We start from the raw sequence: 16,480 nt of genomic DNA, 5'->3' as shown, positions 1-16,480 counted from the left end.
AAAAAAAAAAAAAAAAACACATACGTGTCATGTATCATAAGCATGTGCACAGGCAAACGAAAGCATACCGTGGAGAATGAGGAGTACAACGAAAGGGGGGGAAGGGGTGATATAAAACCTTCAGGTGGGATGAACAGGGAGACCTACCACTTCTTGCTTAAAAGCACATCGCCATCGCTATGCGATGGTATGGCATCTGTTCTTACGTCTCCCCACAAGAGGACAAACTCATTTTTTTTTTTATTTTCTCCACGATATGTGTGTAGCATTGTGTCGTCGGCACTGCTACTGTACTACCCAGTTGGTATGACCTCCCCTTCCTTGTTGTTTAAGCAGATGGTGAAGTGGTTGGACTCGGAGGACAACAGCTCGTGGATGCTCTGCGAGAAGGGAGTGGGGTGTGGGGGGGAGTTAGGGAAGTGGAGGATAATTGGCATAAAAGTGGTGACGTGTTGACAACGTGGCGGCGATGTGGTAACGAAGTGCCGTCGAATTGCCTCTAATTCGCTTCGAGACGAATTTTCTCCCTCACACGAACCGCGATGTTGCGGGTGCCGTCCCGTATGCACAGGAAGTCGAGCTTGTATTCTTTGAGTAAAAAGTTTTGTTTTTTTTTAATGCGATTTTTTATCATCCGCAAGAGGTCTTCCAGGCTCATGTGCTTCTTCACACGAACGGGAATGTTCATGTTTAGGTTTCCTGGTAGGGGGTGCGTAGCGGTGGTGAAGCGGTGTAGTGATAACGCTATGAAGTGGTAACGCGGCGGAACTTCCATGGCAGCTACCCCCCCTGGGCCTACCATTCGAAAGGACGAAATTGAAATGGCCTCCCTCCATTCGTCTCCGTTCGTAGAGTGAAATGTTATGATCCTCCATGTTGGCAATTAGTGTGTCCACCTCCCTTTTATCCTTGCGGAAGAATTTTAAAATGCAGTCCTCGAGGAGTTCTTCCGCGATATAGGACACGATCTGAATATGAGTGTAAGATAGGGGCGGGGAAAAAACAATAGTCTTTTTACATGGACATGCGGAGAAGAGGCAGACCATTGGGGGGAACCTCTCCCCTGTGGATGATGAGTCAAGACCCCAATGAATTTGATACACGATCCTATTTATTTATTTTTCCCCATGTTAACCTTTTCCGTGGCTATAAAGGCGATGGTGTTTTTGAGCAAATGTTTTGTGACTTGATTACGCCATTCGATTTGGCTTCGATTGTTCTGTCCGTGGTTCTGCAAAAAAAAAAACAAAAAAAAAAAAAAAAAAAAGCGGGGCGATGAAAAGCGACATGTATGTGTAAATGAGTGGAACGTGTGCATGCGTCGAGCACAAATTGTTTGTTGCAGAAATGTGGAGGAGCGAATTGGGGACTCTTCCCTCCTCCCCCTGCAGTGTACCTGCTCCTTCACCTCTTGGACATTTTTCCTCACAATGGAATTTATAAGACTCCCGGATAACCCGAAGGTGTTTATTTTGTTGAAGATGTGGAGGCACCTGAGGGGGGGGATCGGGGCAAGGGACGATTAAGCAGTTATGTGGTTGACGGTCTCCCTTGTAGGCATGCATAAACGGTGCGTCCGCGAAACAACTGGGGAGAAGTACTGGGTATGGGGTAGATGGACCCACCTGGAGAGCTCGGCCCCGTCAGCCATGACCCCCAAATTGTCCCGCTGAAAATCAGTGAGGTGCGAATACGTTTGTACATTCTGCTCGTGGTTCAATTGCACATCCGTTTTCTTGTGCTCCATTGCCTTAACATTTTCCTCATAGGTAAGCTGAATGGTAGCTTCGTTCACAATTTGTTTGGTCATATATTTTGAAAATCTTTTTATTTCTTCTTCCTGGTAGATGGGACTTGTTTGAGTGTAACTCACTTTTTTTTTTCTCTCTCTCTCTGATATGATTTGTTCATATAAAAAGGTACCATCATTCGTCAAATTCTTTAGTTCTTGATTGGATTCTGTTATTTGTATGCTTTTATCGCTGCACAAAATTTTCTTCACTGGTGATGTAAGATTTTGTATGTACGCATCTACTGTCTGACTTGTTCCAGTGGGGTTGACTTCACTTGGTTTGGCATAAAATTTTTTTCCACTAATGATATAATTTTCCTTTTTATTCTTCCCTTCTGGTGCTCGTTTGGTTATTTCCCCCTTTGGGGGTTTATTCACCTTATCGGCTGCGTGGTTGTGAGGTTGTCTCAACGTTGTGTTGATGAAAGTGGAGTAGATAATCGACTGGACGGTCTCGTCGTCCTTGGCACAAGGACCATCACCTCCAGTGGCTGCGCCGCTACTACGACTGGCTCCAATTATCACATTTTTTTTTGGCCGTTTTTCCAAGAGCAACATTTGACGAACTGCATCTACTCGATCTTCTCCCCCACCAAATTTGACACACCTGTTCATATTTTTTGAAGTCGTCTGATCGTTCATATTTTTGTACACGTAACTTACGCAGTCAATGTTGCTTTTTTGTAGTGTCTTGTCGACGTTGTCCAGGTAGTGTTTCTTTGTCTTTTCTCTAATGTGAGTTTCATTTGGCATGCTTGTGGTGGTTGTCCCGAGTCGCTTCACTTTGTGTCTCTGCCTCGAGTTTTCCCTCATTCCCTGCGCGACCTTCGCTTCGTTGTTGCGGCCATTTTTATGACCGTCTTTTTGACCGTCTTTTTGGCCGCCTTTTTGATGGCCTTCTGGATCACCTTTTTGGCCACCTTCTTGACCTCCTTTTTGATGGCCTTTTTCACCACCTTTTTGATCACCTTTTTTATCCCCTTTTTTGTGGCCATTTTTTCCCCCTTCATTGTCCTTCCCAGTGGTGAGGTCGATCGATTCCCCTGCTGCACCCTGCAAACCCATTTTGTTTTTTTCCTGCCCCTTTTTCTTCCTGCGTCTGGTCGAGAAGGCTCTCTCACTGGAAGAGGCGCGACAGTGATACGTATGTGTACAAGATTTCCTACATTTGTGCGGGAGTCAAACTTCCCCCCCCCTCCCCAGCTGCGCACTCACACACTTGTCAGATTTGTAGAGGCCTCCATGCGGGAGGTCGCCTTGAGAGTATGTCCCTCGATGGGTGCAATGCACACATCTGCGCGTGTGGATAACTCTACTGTTGCGTTCGTCCCTTTTTTTTTTTTTTTTTTTTTTTAGCCACTGCCCCCACCATGTACAGGAACAAATACCAGCCGAACATTTTGTCCCTCCTGCTGAGCGCGGGGTTTTAAGCGTTTTTTTTTTTTTTTTTTTTTTTTTTCCCTTTCCTCCCTTTGTTCGCTTCTGCGCTTCTTCCTTTCTTCGCCTTGTTTGTTTTTCTTCTGACGAGCATCATCCCCCTCCTGTGTAGCGCATTGTTAACGTGGGGCGTCCATTCACGTGTGCGATAGGCGGATTCAAATGTGCAGCACACCGCGAGGAAAAAAAAAAAAAAAAAAAAAAAAAAGTTCGAGACAGGTATGCTATGCCGCTATACCTCCCTGTGCTGCTGCTCCCACCGGGGGACAGACATTCTATAGTCACATTTCATAAAAAGGGGGGGGGGGAAAATTAATGATCATTTAAAATGCTGTAAAATAAAATTACAACCTCTGGTTGCTCAATAAGTGCGAATGGTTTAATATTGACAATTTATGAGGAACAAGAGATTGCCCGTGGACATTTTTTTTTTTTTTTTTTTTTTGGCTACATTGGATGTTGTGCAGGGGGGGGAGAGCAGTGGCCTCACTAGGAGGAAGTGATTTATCGAACATGTGCATACGTCTGTCTACCGTATAGGTGATACATATATGGGATGCCTGGCACAAATGAACAAATGAAGAAAAGACCCCAAGGGTGTCATTCTTTTTTGTCAATCTGTTGAGAAGGAGAAGAAGAAGGGGGTGGAGAAAAAACACAAAAGTGTGTCTCTTTTAACCACCCCTCCTTTAGGATCCTTCATTTGAGCAGGTGAACATACACACCAGAGCGATAACCATGGAGAAAGGGGAAAGCGAAAAGACCGGATACCCCCCTCCCTCAGGTAAGCATCAACGGGACATAGTAACGCATGACCAATTTGCAAACTCCATTTATGAAAAAGAGGGCCAATGGATGAGTGAACCTATGAAGGCAGCGATGTAAATTCTCCTTCCAGTGGAGGGATTTTCCACCACCACCCACAAATGGTATGAACAAATGAGGATGCTCAACGCGCAATGCATAACACGCAACAGGTGAGGAAGAGGAGGAACCCTTTGACGAAGCAGTTAATGGATCTGATGTAGAAGAAAAAAATACAGGGGTTCATATTTATCCTAATAAAAGCACCTATGAGGGTTTTTATGTGCATGGAAAGAAATCAGGATTGGGGAAATTGACCAAGAGGAATGGAGAATTTTACCATGGTAATTAGACACAGATGGACGCCTCGAAAAAAAAAGAAAGGACGTATAGAACGTTACGGCAAGGCCTGATGCGCTCTTCTTCCGTTTTGCCTCATCTGAGGCAATTGAGACAAAACGCTTTGTAATGTTTTTTTTTTTTTCCTGTCTCCCCATATTGTGTTGAAATCCATTTCTCGGGCACCCCGCAAAAAGGCAATTTCCAAAATGGACAGAAGCACGGAGGAGGGTTCCAGCTATACTCAAGTGGAGACTTCTACTACGGAGAGTGGAAGCACAACAAGAAGGACGGCCAGGGCATTTACTTCTTTTCCTCCACCGGGCAATACGTGAGGCAGAGCGGTGCAGCGGCGTAGCAGCGCAGCAGAGTGATAGAGAGACAGAGCGAACATGCAATCAGGCAGACGTTACATGCGCATTTATATTCTTACATTATACCATTTTACACATCACCGCTTACACCTCACCGCTTCCACATCAGTACTTCGGCGAATGGTGCAAGGGAAGCCTCATCAGCGGGGCCTGGATCATCTCCAGCGAAGCAAAATACCTGGGGACCTTTTTTAGGAACCTACCAAAGTTCAAAGGGAAGTTTCTGTTTGCCAACGAATCAAAAATTAACGTCTTTTACGAGCAGACGTTGGGTATTTCCAGTGCGTATGACGGGGGCGCGGAACGCGTGGGGCTACACTGGAGGTCGCTCTAGTGTGTACAAACGTGTGCGTGTGCAGATGCATCGTTGGAGGTGATTATCCAATGTGTTTTCCATTCTGTTTTTCATTCTGTTTTCCAATATGTTTCCCATTTTGTTTCCCTTTTTTTTTTTTTTTTTTTTTTTTTTTTTTTTTTTTTTTTTTTTTGCTGTGCCTGCTGGCCCACCTATCCTTCACGCCAACACAAAACAAGACAAGCGCCCCCCCCCTTGGGGGATCACACGAAAGGGGACTTGCGCCGCCTGCTTTGAATTATATCCCTTTTATAATAAATGACATTTGGGGAGTGAGAAAAAAGAACTATAAAAAAAAATAATTTTTTTTTAAATAATACTGATATAAAAATGCCGAATGATCTTGTAGGAAGTCCTAACCCGCACTGTACACATTGATGTCGCTTGGGGGTTCTCCATTTTTTTTTTTTTTCTGAAGAATATTTCGCACACGCGTTCAAGGGAATGTATTTGCATATTTGAACATGAGGTGTTACTGTCTGCTAGACTGACGTATTCAAACGTATTTACATAGACTAGTACGTGTCCAATTCAACACCATCCTTCCCACGCACTGCCTTACACACACGTGTGCGCTTCTACCACTTCTATCACTTCTATCGCGTCGATGTGTCCGCGTGCACCCCTTTACGCATCGCCAAGATGAATACGAACCACCAAAACGACCCACCCCCCCAACTGTACACGCTAACAATAAGCGATGCCATAAATAGGTATTCCCTTATGGGGACTCGAGACTACCATAGTGGGAGTTTCGAACTGGACCGACATGTTTCAGAGGAGAAGGACGTCTGCAGTTATAGCGATTGGACAATTTTCCAAGACGACACATCTGATGAAGAGGGAGAGTTACAAACGTATACTTCTATACTTCTTGGTAGGTCCCTCTTGTGTCTCCTTTTTTTTTTTTTTTTTTTTTGATCAACCGCAAATGGTGCTCTCTTTGACCGTGCATGTTTTTTTATATCCGCTTGGCTCAGCTTGCACCTGTCCACTTTTATCACCTTTTAGCAGGTGGGACGAATAAACCAATACGCCGAAGGGCCACGGAAGGGCAATATGACCCCTGTGGGTGGAGGGGGAAGATCAAAGGTAAGCCCATCACCCGTTCGAATGGTTCACATATATATTTATCTGTCCACGCTTTACACGGATGAAGTTTCCCTTAGCTTCTAATCCGTAAGGGATTTAAATTAGGGTTCTACTTTTTTCTTTCAACCACTTATATACAAAATCACTCTTTTTTAAAAGGTGCGATGGTCATTATATATACTTGCACGATTTTCACCCCCGTGAAGACTCCCCAAAGGAAAGACCCATGCATGTCCTCCTAAACAAGCATGCTGAACAAGAAGCAGACTGGACTAAACATATTCTTAACATTCTTCTAACCGCGGAGGAGGAAAATAAATCAAAGGACTTCCGAGACATAATGAAAACAATTGAGCATGAGGAGATAAAGGACTTAGTGTTGTATCATTCTAAGGTAGTCCTGTCTGAAATTAAAAATATATATAGAGTGTTGGGGGGTTTAGTGACGGGTAGCGGTTGGGTGGGATGCAAAGGACATTTCGATGTTTCTCCTCGTGAAGAAAAACAATTGCACAGGTTAAGAAGGAACAGGGGGGGGAAAACAAATTTAAGGGTTAAAAAGTGTGACCTATTGAATCGGTACTATAGGAGGCTGTGCAGGATCTACGAGGAGGAGAATTCTCTTTTGCGGCGGTTATGTATGGACAGTCCAGTTGGTCAGGCGAGCGAGGTTCAAGCACCCACGAAGGGAAACGACAGCATAACCACGCAGAACCGTCTCCTAAAATGCGGAATCACGTACCAAGGTTCGTGCATCCGAGTTAGATAAAAAACGCAATCAACTGCAACTCCATTTCTTATAGTAACACTCACAATGACTGAAAAAAAAAAAAAAAAAAAAAGTGTGTGTTCCCTCTTCTTTTTAGCTAAAGTAGGGAGAAATTTTCCGGTCGAGATAAAATCAAAATGGATCCGAGGTGCACTAAAAAGGGCGAGTAAGAACCGATTAAATCTAAAAGGAGATACTCGAATTTTCCGTTTTGTTCCCCATGTGGACATGGCCAAGAAGCAGCTTGACGAGGAATCCCTCGCTGATGAAAGAAGTGGACCCAATGGACAGGAGACCCAAAAGAGTCAAGCAGGAGCTCCAATGATGAGCACATCGACGTGTTACATAAACGCGGAGGAGTCGGAAGTGAAGAGCTGCAACGAGATGGCTGCGTCACATTTTACCAATGATAACAACTGTAATGGTGATACAACGATGGATGTGGACTTAAAAGGGGAAGAGGTGGAATGCACAAAACGGATTACTCAAGAGGAAACATCTATTCGTCAAAATGATGCCCTTGTGGGTGAAGAAACATCAGCGACCAATGTGAACGCGTCAGGTGGGGGAGACACCGGTGCAGATGTAATGGTGAACGAGCAGAGTGAGCAGACAGGTGAAGTACCCGTGGAAGAGCACAATAAGAAAGGGCTGAACGATGGATACGAAAAAAGGGATAACAATCTCATGGTAGCAAACAGTAAGTTGGAACAAATGCATAAATCACATGTGGTTGAGTCCAGTATGGACAAGAAAACTAAGTCAAAAAAAAAGAAAAAAGTAGCAGAAAGGAGAGAGAAGGAAGGGAATAAAAAAAAAAAAAAAATTTTAAATGTCCATCAGACAAATGTAGTTACTGAGAAGGAAGAGGAGAAAACAGGCGATCAACCCCTGGCGGACATCCTAGATAAAGACACAGAAAAGATGAACGAGGGGGGAGTTTTTTGCCAGGAGGTTTACCACGATTGCACTCATTAGTATATGGCATACAATGAAGATAAGGAGTGCTTCTGTTTTTTTTTTTTTTTTTTTTTTCTTTTTTGTGTCATTTTTGAAAGGATGAAAGTTGTCGACAAATGGTTGTATCGTCAATTTTTTGAAATGTTTAAAAAATGAAGCGAAGCTGTTTTGGCTAGCTGTTTAAAAAAAAAAAAAAAAAAAAAAAAAAAAAAAAAAAGATAGCTGTGTGTGTGCACGAAGCCCGTGTAATCTTTACCTTCCATGTGTGTACGTGCGCATTTTTATGGAAGCACTGGTCAAGTGCATAGGTTGTGAGGACCTCATCCGTATCAACGCTGTAGACGACGCGGCAGTGGTGGGAATGATCCTCGTTCTTCTTTCTCCCTGTTAACGCGTGCCACGGAGAAAAAAAAAAAAAACACAACGGAATAACGCAAAAATGGTCGTAATGATGATTTCTAAATGAGTGCATACAAGTCCCCAAGAGATCCGCTCTGAATGCACACGCGAAGAGAAAGAGATCCCTCAAAGATGTGCGCAAGTTCGCGCGCAGGGGCCCGGGAACCCTTCTGGAGGGACATTGCACGGATAGATAGGCTGATTTACGAGTACGAAAAAAAAGTACAAGCTTGTGATCATAAAAAAAGGCAATGCTACAGGCTTCTATCCCTGTGGACCGACTATGACAACTGGTTGAGTGAGACGTGCAAAAGGTATGAGTGGAAGGTACGTGCGCTAAGGAGGGTGCAGACAGGCTCGATGGAAAGTGCCACGCGTCAAGATGAGAAGTGTAGTAGCAACATAAATGAGTGTGCCCCGAGTAGAACCCCATGTGCGGCATCCTACCACTCTAGCTACTTATCCAAATGGACCTCCGTCCAATCTACGGTGGGGGAACGGCTGCGTAAAAAAAGGAAGGAAACAAAATTACGCGGTAGGAAGCTAGCGGGGGAAAAAACAAGGGTGAAAATAAAAGGTCAGAGAAAACCCCAATTAAAGTGTACACGCAGAAAGGATGAACCCTCTAGACGCGGTAATCAAAAGGTGCAGGAAGATTGTGAAGGGGGAAACATAAAGGGGGGGTATTCCCTCGAAGGACTGGAGAAGGGGCAAGAGGGAGGAGAGGAGAACAACGGGGACGACGCGGCTGAACACAATCGGGAAGAAGTATACGAGAATGGAGGTGAACTGCTGGGTGAAGCGAATCAAACGTTAGAGGAAACTGAGGGGGGAAGGGAAGCAGACAGTTCGGAGAAGATTCATCCAAATGAGCAAAGTATGGCTGTCGACAGGGCAGGTGCACATGAAGCACTAGAGGAAGGAAAAATATATTCAAGTCAGGATACAGAAAAGGAACCCTGTCACATGCTGCACAACCCTGTGGGTGAAAAAAATGAGAACAGCTTGGAAATGGTGCCAAGTGATATTGGGGGATGTCCACATACAATGGGGAAAGATGAGGAAGAGGAAAATAACCAATATAACGAATTGGAGTTTTCGGAGGTGCACGTGAGGGAAATTATACTGGAAGAAGGAGACACACAAAGGGGTGGAAGCCCCGAGGGGAGGGAAGACATGGCAGAGGTGAGAAAAAAGGCAGAAAAGAGGAAAAGTACGCGAGGAACGGAGAAAAAGACAAAGGGTAAAAAGGAGGGGCATAAGAAGGGAAATACAGAGGAGAACAGGGCCCGAAAGAGGGAGGGAAAAAAAGCTAAGGGGACAAGGCTGCAGAAGGAGAAGCAGACAATGATGGAGGAGGGGGAGGAAGGAGAAAAGGCACCGGAGCAGAACATGACAAAAGCAACGGAGAAAATGCTGGATGAAGGGAAAGAGATAAAGGTGGAAGAACAATATGATGTTAAGATGGAGGAAGAAAAGGAAGAAAATATTGAACATGAAAAAGAGATAAAGCTAGGGGAAGAACAAGAGACAACGGTAAATGAAGGAAAAGACAAAAATATAGAAGACGAAAAGGAGCAGAAGGTGGAGGAAGTGGAGGAGGTGAAGGTAAAGGAAAAAACGGAAGACGTAATTGAAGTTGAAGGAAATGCCAAATTGGACGTGGAAAAAGAGGCGATGGTGCAAGAAAGAGGGGAAATGTATACGGAGAAAGAGAAGGAGAAGAAGGTGTCGGAAGACTCAACGATTAGGGAAGTCACGCAGCAAAATATCGAAGATGAAGGAGAAGCGAAAGTGGACGCGGAAAAAGACGAACCACGGGAAATGTTAAACCAAGTTGAACAAAAAAAAAGCGACAGTGAAAACGAGCCGGGGAAGACAGCGGAGAACGAAATCGTTCATCATATTCTCAGCGAGTATTCCAACACAATTCAGTACACGAGTTTTCTCGATTACATAAAAAATAAAAATGACCCAGAGTAGGGGCAAAGTGGAGATACGAAGAAACGCCAAATGACAAAATGGAAAAAAAAAAAAAAAAAAAAAAAAAAAGCTAGTCAATCTTGTAAGCAGAATGAATGGCGACGATACCCATGGTCATAGTAGAGTAGGAAATATTTCGAAAAGAGTTCTGGTGCATAAGCTGTGATAACTCATCAGGAGTTAAAAAGGTTTGAATACTCTCCGCCAAGTACTTGTAAGAGTCTTCACTACTTGCTACAATTTTCCCAAGTAGGGGAATGATGTTCATTAAATAAGCATTATAAATCGGTTTCAAGTAGGCACAATTGACCTTGCTAAATTCTAAGCATAAGAATCTTCCCCCAGGCTTCAACACACGATGGATTTCTTTTAACGATTTGGGAATGTTGGTAAAATTTCGAATGCCAAAAGAGAGGGTAACTATGTCTATTGAGTTGTCTTCAAAGGAATTTAAATTTTCTGCATTTTGAATTACCCATTTGATGTTCCCCTCGTAATTCATTTCCTTTGCTCGTTTCATCCCTACGTTCATCATATCCTTATTCACATCGCCCACGATTATTTCGGGGGTAAACCTTGAGTAAAATTTATCAGGATGGTCTTCCCCACCATAGAAACAGCGGCCCTGATTCATCTTCTCCAAATAGTATTTGTACCTTTCTAATATGCGAAAGGCTATATCTCCTGTGCCGCCAGCTAGGTCTAATATTTTACAGGTGGAAAAATTGGCGGAGCTTTCCTGCCCTTCGTCTATTGTTTCACTTGGGTGTGCCCCTTGGTGTCTCGATGCCCTGCCGCTTTGGCCTTCTTCTCCGTCACCGAAGTGGATTCCCTCGTTGGGGGCCGTTTCCCAAAATGCGGCTTTTTCCCCTTTTCTATTCTGACTTACCCAATTTGCCTCACTTTTGTGAATTTCTTCTTGCATTTTGTAGCTATGATATTTTAAAAATAAATCCAGCTCTTTCACCAGCTGGTCCTTCCAACACCGATGCAAGCGAAGACTCATCAAGTCATTCATCAGGTCGTACTTGTTGGACACATGACTGAATAAGTTGTAAACTAGCTTTGACTTTATCTCTTCTGTTACTTTTTTGAAGCCGAAGTTGTACAGCCCTGAGGTGGAATGTGACAGGTGAGGGGGACGGGGGCGAAAAAGAAAAAATAAAGAAAAATGTCAACAAGTGTCACAAAATTTAGAAAATAAAATATGAACAGGTCAGACGAATTGCAGCATTGTATGAGGAAGCACAAAACTGCAAGCACATCTGCACACACTTCTGAAGCGCCTATAAAATAGTAAAGATTCCCTCAGTGAGGATCCCACTCCTAGGGATATAGAGCATTACTTTCTCCGGTGCCAAAGGAGTCACTCCCTGTGCTAAAAGACTTCACTCTTGTCCTTAAAATGGCCCCCAGCCTTTTCTCCCACAAATACCCCCCATGGAGGGAGTTGTAAAACTGTAAGGCTTTCATTGTGCTGCGCTGGTGATGTGTGTGTGTGGAGGGACAGGTGAAAAGAAGAAGAAGAATCTCCTATGAGTTTTATTTTGTAGAGGCAATCCTTAACGTGGTTTCTCAAATAGCTGGAGCCGGTAACGGACACAGCGACATGGTTGAAGGTGAATCCATTCCTTGTCGTGTAACCCTAAAAGCTGCTTCATCAATGTGGCTTATTCGCAACATAAGTGGTAATGTGACGAGTAAGTAAAAAATTTTGGCGTAGAGGAGATAATTCACATCAGGGTACTTTATTTTATTTTAATTTTGTGGACCATAAACCGCCTCAGCGTCAGTTAAAAAAAAAAAAAAAAAAAAAAAAAAAAAAAGGTATTGCCTTCTTCGTGATGAACAAATGGATGGGGAGAAAATGGAAAAAAATCATGGTGCGCATATCACTTTTTCATTTAAGCGTGGCTGGGTAAAGCACAACTCTGACTAGAAATTTACCTATGTATGCTTTGTTCTTTGTTGAACGTTGGAAGGGACTGATGTGTGCTGCGTTATTTTCCCTAGGCTTCCTCTCGCGCGCATGGCAGCAGCACGTTGTAGGTCCCAGCGGGTAGTCCTTGGCGAGAGCGCAGGGAAGGAGCAGCGATAAGAAGCAGCGGTAAGGAGCATACGCTAAGGGCAAAAGCCAAAACGATGTGCAAGGGGTACGAAAAGGCTACACAAACACTATAGAAAAACACCAGGAAAACGCTATGCAAAGGAGCGGAACGATACTGAGACGCCTCGGCGCAGGTACAAACCGGCAGATGGGCAGAAGAGCGAGCAGTGTTTCTTACGGCTACCTAAACCTAAACGTTAATGACAAAATTATGCCCTACGTGGAAGGGTTGAAGAAAAATATAATATACGTTACCAGTTCCAAAGACTGCAAAGCGTACGTGCAGGAAATTCAAAAAAGTGTCCAGGCTGGAAAATTGAATTGTATTGGCCTGGATGTAGAGGGATATAAAATAGGGAGAAACGGCACAGTAAGTCTTGTACAAGTGTGTGCACAGGATGATGTTTACCTGTTTGACGTTTACAAATGTGATAATACGTATTTGTTCATTAAAAATTTAAAGGAGTTGCTGGAAGATCAACGAGTTGTAAAGATTACACATGACTGCAGGGAGGACTGTTCCATTTTGTTCAACCAATATAGCATTAGCCTTAATAACATATTCGACACGCAAGTAGCTTTCAATTTATTTTTGAAGGAAACGAAAAAGGACCTGTATCAAATAAGTTACGATGACTTACTATATAAATGCTTACTTGTACATAATAAGCACAAAATATATTTTCATAAGATGATTTCTCTTGATCAGAAAATATATTTGAAGAGACCCATAGGGAAGGAATTGATACATTATGCCATCCAAGATGTTATATACTTAAAGCCGCTCATGTTGAATTTGGTGGACAGGATACTTCGTGTGTGTAAAGATGGTCAGGCAGGATGTGAGCCATTTTGTGAAGATGACTCGCGCAGCATTGAAAACAGTGATGATGTGATTAGCGAAGGGGTACACAGCAACCTAAGTGAACATAAGGCTAACTTAATAAAGCGTGTTGCAAAGCTTAGTGAGAGGTACATCAAGTATCAGTTTTTAAACACTCATGTTAAAAATGAGAAAGAACTACAGAAGGGAATGATGCTCGATGGCATGATCGTCTCCTGCAACAATTTAAACCTCTATGTCAAATTGAATTTGAGCAGGAGGGGCGTTATAACAAATTGTCTGAGGAACGAGTTCGAAATCGGGGACGTGGTTAAGTGTGTCATCCTGGGGTTTGGCAGTAATGATTACATCAAACTGGGGTTGTACGACCCGTCCCTGTGTGTGGAGACACATGAAGTGCGGCAGTAAAATGCGACGCACTGGTTCCTATCCCTAGCTCTGTGCAGGCCCATGCACACGTATGGAGCAGCACTGGCATTTTTCGCACACGCAACTTTGTATTTGTTAATTCATTTTGTTTGATCGATATGAAGCAGCACGGTTTGATTGTCATTTTTTTAGTTTTTTTTTTTTTTTTTTTTTTTGTCCGTTTTTTGCTAATTTCCCCCGCAAGCATATGTGTGTGTGCTTATTTCCCTGTTTGAAAGTCTGCCCCCTTTGTTGTGAAAGGTCATTTTAGACTGAACACACAGAAGGCGACACGGTGAAGAAGCCCTTCATCCTTTTGAGGAGAAAGCAAACCACTGCAGCAATTGGTGTATTAATATTTTGGAAAAATGGACATATGAACATTTCAACATAACTGTGGTTATATAATGATTGGAGGGGGGGGGGAAAAAAAAAAGCTCCCCAAACTGCCCATTTTGCGTTAATTGCCTAAACTGTTCATATTATTTTTAACAAATTATTGCTGTTCAGGTAAAAATGAGGGAAAAAAAAAAAAAAAATAATCACAAACGACAACAGGTAGTTATGAATGCCGTATGCTAAGCATGTCGCTCTGTGAAAATTGTTGCGATGGGGATACGACGCCTGGGGGAGTTTTATAATTTTCCCACATTGGGCTGCGTTTCACTTTTAGACAACTCCCGTTTGGGCTGAATGGCTAGGGCGACTTTAAAAATTGCATCGCTGAAATTGCGTCCTCATTCGTGCATGCCCCAATTTTTCGCTGCTCAATTTTGCGCGCTCCAATTCTCCACTTGGGCATTTTTTCCCGAAAGCCGCGCATTGCTTAAACGTGCCCGTGAATTATTTTTATTTTATTTTTTTTTTTTTTTGCATGTGTATAAAGCGTAAAAATGATATTCGCACAAAAGAAAGCACACGACAGCCGCGATTTTGTGAGGAACGAAAGAATGAATGGAGCAAGCGCACAGCTCAGCACGAAATCTAGGTGCACGTGTGCGTGCTTTGCTTACATGTGAGTACATCACCGGTGCATGCATGCTTCACCAACCTTCGAGGATACGCACGAATGAGGGTGCGCGAAATGGGGCTACAACTTCAAGGCACGTGCTTTCATTTTCGAAAAGAATGGACATAATTAACTTCTCAACAGAATTGGGGAAGGAACCTCCCTGGTAAAGCTACACCTCGTTTTGTAGTGTTCATGTGGATCTTACTCTGTCGAATTGTATTTCTTTATATTATTATTATTACTTTCTTTTTTTTTTTTTTTTTAACTTTTGTTGCATAAGCAGAGAAGATTGGTGAGTAATCAGACACATTACCATTTTATACGAACTGGTTTTCACCTTTCATGTTAATACTACACACGTTTCTCATTTTTTGCAAAGGCCCCAGGTGTACGGGCGTGTATGTCACACGAGCATTTGGGCAGTATATAAGGTGTGAATTTTTTTTTTTTTTTTTTTTTTTTTATTCCACCGCTATCTGTGCATAATTATTTTTTCTTTGCTTGGCGGGTTAGTGGACTCTACATGAAAGTTACGCAGCTGGGTATTTAAAAATGCGCCCCCGCATTTGGGCAATTTGCGCAACATGCATAACATGCACAACTTAGTTGCATTCGAGATTTTACGCTAGTTCTACACGTACACGGGGTTTTCCTTGACACTCCTTTTGTTTTTTTGTTTTTTTATATATTTGCGGAGGAAAGCGCTGCAACGTCCTCCACACCCATTTACACCGCCTGCCGCGAAACTGATAAGCAAATGCGTGCAGGTCAAATTTGCCTTTTCGATTTCATGTTAGCTTAAACGCTAAGCAAAGTACACCAAGGGGAACAAAGAAGAACAAGAGGAAGAAGTACTTTCCCCGATCACCCACTTGGATTAATACTTTACCTAAACGGGAAATAAAAGCAGCGCACAGAAAAAAAAAAGTACGCATGCAAGGAATGCAGAAGGTGCAAATAGGAAAAAGGAACTTACATAGTAGCAACCCAGCCAACATATATTATTAAGGAAGCTAAAATATAAAACGCCTTGAAAAAAAAAGAAAAATTTATATATTACTTGTTGCGAGGTCGCATCACAGCATTATATGAAAAATAGCCATAAATGTATAAAATTGATATAATTTCCCCCCCAGGTTGATCCCTATAAAAACAAAAAAAAAAAAACCACGTACAGTTGTAGAATACCCACTTCTTCAAACCATAAAAAAAAAAAAAAAGTACATATACGCATTTAGTTACATGCACAAAATTTTCCTAACGCATATCCAAACGGAAGTTAAGGCTTAGAAAGGGAAAAGAAGAAATTCGTTTGTAACCCCAGGGGGTGGGAAAGAGCTGAATTGCAAGGAAAAAATAAACAAAAAAAACAAAAAAAAAAACCCCAAAAAAGCACATATATTTGTATGCACCGTGCATATGTTCATATTTATTTTATAATACGTGCCAAGGTGCACAACAACAGGCATGCATTACCCATTCTACACGTGGGAACTTTACATCGTTGCGCGGACACTGACGCTGACTGTTATTAGGTATGCAATTTATATAAATGATTCACTTTTGCAAAAGTATTTTTATATATGTAAATCAAAAACACTTACCAAAATAACACAAGCTGAAAAAGCTAAACAAAACACGATTTCTTTTTTTTTTTAAAGTATATATGTTAATATGTACGTCATTTTACATTTGTAGAACTTTAAAAAAGCGTTGGAAAAAAAAAAAAAAAAAAAAAAAGCGGAACATAAAACTCATTTGTGTATTTTATTTTTTGCGAGGAGTCACACGGTATATATATATAT

At 42.5% G+C, this 16,480-nt stretch overlaps 6 protein-coding genes across 6 annotated transcripts; 4 read left to right on the top strand and 2 right to left on the bottom strand.

Moving 5' to 3' along the window:
* Positions 1-293: 293 nt before the first annotated feature.
* Positions 294-2,857, bottom strand: AK88_01351 (uncharacterized protein; the record flags this gene model as incomplete). Its single annotated transcript, XM_012478986.1, has 6 exons — positions 294-380; positions 539-699; positions 800-968; positions 1,136-1,231; positions 1,397-1,493; positions 1,626-2,857. 6 exons carry the CDS (start codon positions 2,855-2,857, stop codon positions 294-296), a joined length of 1,842 nt encoding a protein of 613 aa, XP_012334409.1.
* A 1,110-nt stretch (positions 2,858-3,967) lies between these two features.
* AK88_01350 (uncharacterized protein) lies at positions 3,968-5,080 on the top strand (the record flags this gene model as incomplete). The annotated part of the gene is made up of 4 exons (XM_012478985.1): positions 3,968-4,013; positions 4,207-4,377; positions 4,570-4,703; positions 4,856-5,080. 4 exons carry the CDS (start codon positions 3,968-3,970, stop codon positions 5,078-5,080), a joined length of 576 nt encoding a protein of 191 aa, XP_012334408.1.
* A 663-nt stretch (positions 5,081-5,743) lies between these two features.
* On the top strand, positions 5,744-7,940 carry AK88_01349 (uncharacterized protein; the record flags this gene model as incomplete). The annotated part of the gene is made up of 4 exons (XM_012478984.1): positions 5,744-5,978; positions 6,116-6,193; positions 6,400-6,939; positions 7,060-7,940. 4 exons carry the CDS (start codon positions 5,744-5,746, stop codon positions 7,938-7,940), a joined length of 1,734 nt encoding a protein of 577 aa, XP_012334407.1.
* A 513-nt stretch (positions 7,941-8,453) lies between these two features.
* On the top strand, positions 8,454-10,304 carry AK88_01348 (uncharacterized protein; the record flags this gene model as incomplete). Its single annotated transcript, XM_012478983.1, has 1 exon — positions 8,454-10,304. The coding sequence occupies one exon, from the start codon at positions 8,454-8,456 to the stop codon at positions 10,302-10,304; it is 1,851 nt and encodes a 616-aa protein (XP_012334406.1).
* A 70-nt stretch (positions 10,305-10,374) lies between these two features.
* On the bottom strand, positions 10,375-11,777 carry AK88_01347 (uncharacterized protein; the record flags this gene model as incomplete). Its single annotated transcript, XM_012478982.1, has 2 exons — positions 10,375-11,417; positions 11,651-11,777. 2 exons carry the CDS (start codon positions 11,775-11,777, stop codon positions 10,375-10,377), a joined length of 1,170 nt encoding a protein of 389 aa, XP_012334405.1.
* A 728-nt stretch (positions 11,778-12,505) lies between these two features.
* On the top strand, positions 12,506-13,663 carry AK88_01346 (uncharacterized protein; the record flags this gene model as incomplete). Its single annotated transcript, XM_012478981.1, has 1 exon — positions 12,506-13,663. One exon carries the CDS (start codon positions 12,506-12,508, stop codon positions 13,661-13,663), a length of 1,158 nt encoding a protein of 385 aa, XP_012334404.1.
* Between the last annotated feature and the right edge of the window lie 2,817 nt (positions 13,664-16,480).

The sequence above is a fragment of the Plasmodium fragile genome (assembly GCF_000956335.1).
Source record: "Plasmodium fragile strain nilgiri unplaced genomic scaffold supercont1.11, whole genome shotgun sequence".
NCBI lineage: Eukaryota > Apicomplexa > Aconoidasida > Haemosporida > Plasmodiidae > Plasmodium > Plasmodium fragile.
This window is presented reverse-complemented; position numbering and strand designations above follow the sequence as displayed.